The 7,077-nt window shown below is 45.3% G+C and overlaps 1 protein-coding gene across 1 annotated transcript; it reads left to right on the top strand.

The window, feature by feature from the left end:
* The first annotated feature begins 945 nt into the window (after positions 1-945).
* On the top strand, positions 946-7,076 carry LOC119194845 (pro-opiomelanocortin-like). Its single transcript, XM_037449280.2, has 5 exons — positions 946-1,124; positions 2,305-2,509; positions 2,892-3,020; positions 5,918-6,044; positions 6,478-7,076. Exons 4-5 carry the CDS (start codon positions 5,925-5,927, stop codon positions 7,054-7,056), a joined length of 699 nt encoding a protein of 232 aa, XP_037305177.1. The 5' UTR covers positions 946-1,124; positions 2,305-2,509; positions 2,892-3,020; positions 5,918-5,924; the 3' UTR covers positions 7,057-7,076.
* The last annotated feature ends 1 nt before the right edge of the window (position 7,077 follows it).

Below are 7,077 nucleotides of genomic sequence, written 5' to 3'. Positions count from 1 at the left end.
CTCCAATGTAAACCTGGAAGTTAGTGATGAAGCTGCATCCTTACGTCTGGCATCGCTGATGCACATATTTTGGGAGGTGAAGGGGTAAAAAGCCCATGGAGACTCACAGAGAGTACTTAGGCTTTGTTTGTAAAAAGCCAGTTTGTGACGTGACCTTTGAACGTGGCGAGCTGAAGGTCACGACTGAGGAACCCTCTCTGAACCCAAACACCTCTCTGTAAGGTTTGCTCCTAACTTAACAATTTAAAAAAAGCTCCTTCTTTTTTCATAATGAATGGTTTGACAAAAATGTAGCTTTTCTTTTTTTTCAATCTTCTACAGCACGTCAACAACTAGCATTTTCTTTTACAATTCCCAATGACCTCAGCTTTTCAATGACGCACAGTTAGTACACCTTGACATTGAGGTCGGTTTATTATCTCTGGATAACAAGAAAAGCTGTAAATACTTCAGATGATGTAACTAAGGTACAGGAAGTCTTGTGTCTTTAAGCCATGCAGCCTTTCGGGGGGGGGGGGGGGGTGGAGGGGTAGTTGGACTCTCAGTAAAGCAGCAGAGGACACGACAAGAAGAAGAGGCCCAAACAGTAGAAAGTCTGCGAGTTATTTTGATATCTGGCATCGTATATTTTAAGAGTCTCATGTTCTTGAGTGATTTAAGCAAAGTGTTTTGTTTGGAGGAACACGTGATTAAGACAAAAAAGGTAAGAGTGGGTTATGTAGTAAATGCTGATAAGAAGAAGACATTTTCCTGCTGTTTTTTTTAGCTTTTAAGGAACAATGGGACACGTCATACGAGCGTCTGCCAACAGGATCTTGAGGGGTTTATAAAAGTCAAAGAGAAGTCCGATGTCTCATTGTCCTTGATACAGCCCTTGGTGAAACCAGATTGTGCTTCTAGGTCACAAATGGGGTCAGCGGTGGTCAGTGGTTACTCCTCCCTTTGCCACAACATATATACTAACCCATTTAATGAAGACGGGGAAAATCTGGCAGAAGTCTTTGTTACTCCATCAAATAAGGAAATAGCTCTCCGACTGCAGCTGATCAGATGAAATCTGAAGATGGCCGCATGAGGAAAACATCAGTGGCTCTTGGGATGAGGATAATACTCCTGTTGGTTGGGTGAGTCCGGGGGTTGCTTTTATTATTAAACGGTGGAAGTCAGCAGCATCAACAGGGAGATGAATTACATCATCACCTTTTTTTTTTTAACCTTCATTTAGTGGCTGAGCGAGCATGCTCTTTTTGCCTCGGCGTTCATGTCCGGTAATGACTCAAATTCACAAGCGGGAGCAGAACAAACAGAGCCTGCAGAGGACTGGACGCATGGAGGTTAAGTTGGTTAATTGTGCGGGGAGCAGAGGGAGTTACTTCCACTTCACACTGTCCAGGTCTCGAATCTGATTCTTGTTATTGTTTAACCGTTTGTACTCTGGAAGCAGCACACTCCAAAACATTTGTTCAAATCATCATGCACTTTTAATTACAGCCTTCGACAGTCTTTTAATTTGAACAACAGAGCAGAGGTGAAATCCAGGGATCATTACAGCACGATGCCACATGTAGAAAGCGGTACAGCTGTGTTGTTAAGCATGTTAAATATATCTTCATCTGTCATTCAAACTGAGCTTCAAACAATGCAATACTTACGTAACACAACATTGGAAGGAGGAGCAAAGTGATTCAAAGCACAAGAAAGTAAACTCCCTTTTAAATGTGAAAGTATTTATTATTTGATTTGTCTGAGGGGAGCAATCATTTTTGTTTTCTATGGATGAGATAACACGAGAGACTCTTTGTTCTTCTTTATGCAGTGAAACTGAAGCCCCGAAGAGACTGTGGACGGAGACCTCGTGTCCTCTTCATGAACTCTGTTATGTTATAATGGAAGGCAGATGAAATAAGGCGTCTCCGGGACCCCGTCCTCCAGGCACGAGTTTGATGTTGTCGTTAAGAGAAGTGCTCAATCATTTGATTCAATTGTCCCTCAATTTGACAGCCTGGAAAAGAATATCGTATTGTTTCAATTAAAAAGTTTTGAAAAAGAAGAAAAGAAAGATTTTTTTTACTTGACATTTCTGTTGGTGCATTTGAATCAGACAGTAACTTTATCTGTTTTGCACGGCAACAGCTGTTTCATGTCCTCCGGCTGACGTGGAGTGATCCTGTGTCTTATTCCTGTGTGGAACTGTCTTTTAACACAGGAAAAGGAAAGTGTTTTTTTTTCCAATAACATTGCCTTTCTTTGACAAATGGTTGTGTGTGTGTGTGTGTGTGTGTGTCCGTGTGTGCGTTTGTGTAGCCGTGATGTCTCAACGAGTGAGTCAAGTCTCCTTAATGAAGTTTCCACGCGGGGATACATGCGCACCTTGCACACAAGAACCACTGAAGAACCATCCGATCGATCGGATTGATTTGAACGCCTCGCTGCGGCTCTTCGTCCCATTTGACAGGAGGACGTGGCTCTCGGCGCCGACTTTTTAACCGCCTTGCAAGCACACCACCGGGTAAAGAGGCAATCAAAAGATATAAATGAGAGCACTGAAACATCATCATCATCATCCCCCCCATTCAGTAGAATTGTTAGATTGCCACATGAGGAAGATGCAGGAGGAGAAGGGGGGGGGGGCATAGTATTCACTAAGGGCTCACCTGTTGTTGTGGTGACGTGAGCTGCACCATTGATTAAAAGACGTGTGGGTGGCCTTTGTAGGCCCTGTCTGCCTCATACGCAATTACACAGACCTCCTCATTTGGAGAGGAGCAAGGAGACTCCTTCCCTTAAATCCCACCCCAAAGGCCTCGAGACTCCAAAACTCCACTCATGTGTCTTTAAAAAGAGCTTTCCTCCTCTGAGGAAGCAGCTTCCTACCGAGCATTTCATTACAGAGCAGACGGAGAGCAGAAGAGGAGGAGAGGGATCGAAGTCAGGAGTCCTCACTTTGGAAGATCGGTGGTCAAAAAACACAGGGAGAAAAACCAGAGGAGAGGAGAGGAAACCAACGCTTTTGTAAAAAGGTAAAAAAAAATGTCTTTAACTTGCTTTTTGATTCGTGTTTTGGGCATGGATCAAAACAGTGTCTGGTTCTTGTTAGAACAGAATAAAGACGGTGCATCGATTTCCCACTTTTTACTCATCTGGGGGTTTGTAGAGATGCATTTCTTCTGTAAATGGTGATTATTCATAGTTACGTCTCAGGTTTCTTTCCAGAATATGCAGAGTTGTCTTTAAAAATGCTTTTCAAATAACATAAACCTCCACAAACAGAAACGTATATATATTACGGACATAATGATAATAAGTTATCAAGACAAACGGTTTAAATCTATTTTGATCGCTGCGGAGAGCAGAGCTTCGCTAAGTGAGTCATAATGTAGGAAGAGTGTAGAGCCTCTGCCAGTTACACATACGATGGCCCACCAAGGAGTCACTCCTTATATTAGAGAATGAAGGGGAAGAACAACAAGAGACAAATAAACAACAAAGGAAAGGAAATTAACTCATTGCACCAAAATTAAAAATGTATAAAGAGAATAGTGGAATAACCACATCTCAGTTGAGTTAGTTGTTTCTAGGAAATCAAGCTTCTACAGAATAAAGGGTTGGAATATTGATGTTTGTAAATAGGTGGTTGAACGTGGGGGGGGAGAGAATGGGAGGAGAAAAGTGAACACAGCAGCGAGGGAGATCAAGAGGAAAATGCGTCATGACTGTATTTCATCCCTCGAAAGAATTTGTTTGTGGATCTTTGTCATCTTCTAAAATGCGTGAATGAATGAATGAATGCAGGCGGCATCAATAGCGATCTGTTTCCTTCCTTGTCCACTGAGGATGTCCTTGAAGTAGCACGTCCAAAAAAAAACCTCATCTCTTATCTCACAAAGCAACTTTCATGAGCATTTTGAACGCACCATCCTCATCATCATCATCTTCATCATCTTCATGTGTCCTTGAACTAAAACACTGCATTCGTTCACCTTTTACTTCATTAAATCCAGAGGCCAACTGGAATGTAGTTCAGGGGCCGTATGGAAAGTCCTGCGCTGAGGAAGCGCGTTGAAACGTCTGATCCTCTTTATAAAGGCCGAGGTCTTCCCCCCGGGGGCCATTAAGGAGTCACTGTACCCAGTGTGTTTTCAAATCTGTGAATGAATTGATAACAACAACAGTACTGTGATGAAAGACATCTATGGTCCTTTTAGTATTGACATTTTGAAATAATCTGCCTTTCAGGGTTTAATGTGTTTCTTAAAAACACCATCTACTGTTTCATGTCCGTGATAATCTGTGTCTTTCATTGGGACTTTCTCTGGAAACCCCCGTCTGTAAATTGCACATTAAATTTATGATCATCACTCGGACAAACCTGCGAACCTGAATGTTGCATCCTGTTTGCACAACACATTACAGCAGCTGTAATGTTGTGACAGGAGCTTCAAACTGATCGGTAGGTAGAGCGTGTCATGGGTCGAAGTTACCATCCTGTCGGTTCAGGTCAGGACAGCAGCTTGACTGGCAGCCAAAACAACTTTGAATCGTTTAAGTCAATCTGACTTTTTACCATCACGCTAGCCGGACCCATGATTTGATTTGTTTGGAACTCTTTCCCCCTAAAAGTTTGTTTTATACAAATGAACAAAAGAAGGGAAATGGATCCTCAAAGCAAAAATATTCCTGTCGAAGCTTCTCAATAAAACTCACAACCATTGTTTAAGCAATTTAAGGATTTCAATGTTTACCAGCAGCTGTGTAGAACGCAACAAGGGACAGATCCAAATCCAATTGATGAGTGATTTATTGAAAAAACTGCAAATATAAAAAAACAAAAATGTTTTAAACTAGTAGCCTGAAGGGCAAGAGCTTGCCACAGCAACACTGTGGCAGGAAATGAATGCAAATGTTGATCCTTGATATGCGGCGGGCTGATAAGGGAAAGGGAGCATGCTCCGTCCCAGGGACATCTGGGTGATGGATGGAGATCGACGTTCGGTCAGCAGCAGTGGACGCTGCCCGGTTTGTAGCAACGCCGAGCGTAAATAAGGGCTGGATTACGTGCGTGCCTCGTGTCTTGTGTAACCCTCGTGCATCCGAAGCCAACTGGAATCCAGTGCAGGAATGGCGGCCAATGGAGTTTGTACACATCAACGGGAAGACCAACCATGGGGCAGATGTAAGCAGATGTGTAAGCAGAGCTGTGCTGAGGGCTTGTCAACAATGCATTGTGCAACAGCGCTTTTTGTAGTGTGCTTATTGGATTCGGCACACAGGACACTTGGACACTACAAGCCCACGGGTTGGCATTTTTTTGTTATATTACGAATGCCTGTAAGTGCAGATTGTATGGCCCTGTGTTAAAGGTGAAATGATCACGTCATACAGCACCCATAAGCTCCATGGTGCACACATACAAGTATTCTATGCGTATTGAGACTACCGTTGAAAATTCAATGTTTTCTATAATCCTTTGACAGAAAATCTTGTGGGATAGAGCCAAATGTCTGATACACTACCAATCAAAAGTTTTCTCTGAATTGAAGTTCTCATTGAATTGACAGAATGTGTCAACACTGTTGACTGGTACTGTACTTCTGGAGCAAGAAAAATACGCCGTCCCACTGGTCCAAAATCATGACATTCCTCATGCCTTTCTCATCCATTAGTTAAATCGTTTTCAAACAGTTTCTCTGGATACAAACCGTATGTCTCAACCAAACACACATTTCCTCTGCCATTTCCATTTCCACTTAACTAACCACAAATATGCAACTGATAAAGAAGATCACGTGGGTCTTCTTTATCAGTTGCATATTTGTGGTTACTCCACACACAAAAAAAATGAATGTGGCTGAACGGTATTTGCTCTCCTAAATGACAAAGGTACAAACGCAACTCACGCTTCTGTTCTCCACACCAGGCGGAAGATGGCGTGCCTTTCATGGGTGATGGTGGTGCTTCTGGCTTGTGTGGGCCTCCCCGGCTTCGGGTCGGTGTGCTTGGACCGGTCGCAATGCGATGAGCTGAGCAACGAGGGGAAGATACAGGTAGGCGACCGTTGTGCATTTACGATTTCATCGTGAGGCCCAGTTTATGTCGCTGAAAGGTTTTAAAGTGGTTGGACCGTTGCACAGAGAAAACCCCCCAAGTGACCTCAGGAAAAAAAAGTTCTTGACTTTTGAAAAAGCAGTTGACAAAATAATGACAGCCTTTGCTCGAGCTCCATTTATTTGCTGCCCCGAGATCTTTTGATGTTCGGCAAAACTTTGCCTTTAATCTTTAAATGCTCCATTCTTGTCAACACGGAGGGAAAAGTGAGAGAAATTGAAACGCCTTCAGTCACCTTCAATCAAAATCAGAAATCTATCAGCGGCCAAAGATTGTGTGCATCATTGAAAGCTCGAGAACACTCGGAATCAAAGCGATGCTGCTCGTTAAGTGTGCAACCATCAGCTCTTCTCTCCCATTCCTCCCGCACAGGACTGCGTCCGCCGCTGCGTGCCGGCCACCCGGCCCGAGGCGCCCGAGCTGGACGCGTCGGCCCCGGAGGTCAACGACAACGACGCCGAGCTCCCGCTCAGCGTCCTCCTGGCCGCCCTGGTCTCCGAAAACAGGGTGCCGGAGTCGGATGTGAAAGGGCCGCGCGGCGACGAGCGGCGCTCCTACTCCATGGAGCACTTCCGCTGGGGCAAGCCCTCGGGCCGCAAACGCCGCCCCGTGAAGGTGTTCGCCTCCTCCCCGGAGGGAGGGGGCCCCTCCGGGCGCGTCTTCCCCCCCGACGCCCTGGCTCGCAGGCAGCTGGGCCTCGACAGGTTCAGAGTGAGGGACCTGAAGGAAGGGAGTCGAAAGCAGGGCTCGCAGAGGGTCGCCCTCAAGGCCCAGGCCCCGGCGAGAAAGGACGGGGCCTATCGGATGAGCCACTTCCGGTGGGGGAGCCCGCCCCCCTCCAAGCGCAACGGCGGCGCGAAGAAGCCGCCCGCCAGGAAACCCAAGAAGGGGCAGCTGGAGGAGCTGCTCAGGAACATTGTCATCGAGGGCGTGCAGAGGAGAATGGGCTGATCGGAGCATGGAGGGGGAGAA

The sequence above is a fragment of the Pungitius pungitius genome, chromosome 20, assembly GCF_949316345.1.
Source record: "Pungitius pungitius chromosome 20, fPunPun2.1, whole genome shotgun sequence".
Taxonomy (NCBI): domain Eukaryota; kingdom Metazoa; phylum Chordata; class Actinopteri; order Perciformes; family Gasterosteidae; genus Pungitius; species Pungitius pungitius.
The sequence above is the reverse complement of the archived record's forward strand: the minus strand, read 5'-3'. Positions and strand labels throughout refer to the sequence as shown.

What these genes read in the sequence shown, in the direction of transcription:
- LOC119194845 (XM_037449280.2), top strand. Translation starts at nt 5,925, where the DNA reads ATGGCGTGCCTTTCATGGGTGATGGTGGTGCTTCTGGCTTGTGTGGGC. An exon ending in GCAACGAGGGGAAGATACAG is followed by an intron (nt 6,045 to 6,477) that starts GTAGGCGACCGT and finishes CCTCCCGCACAG; the next exon opens with GACTGCGTCCGCCGCTGCGT.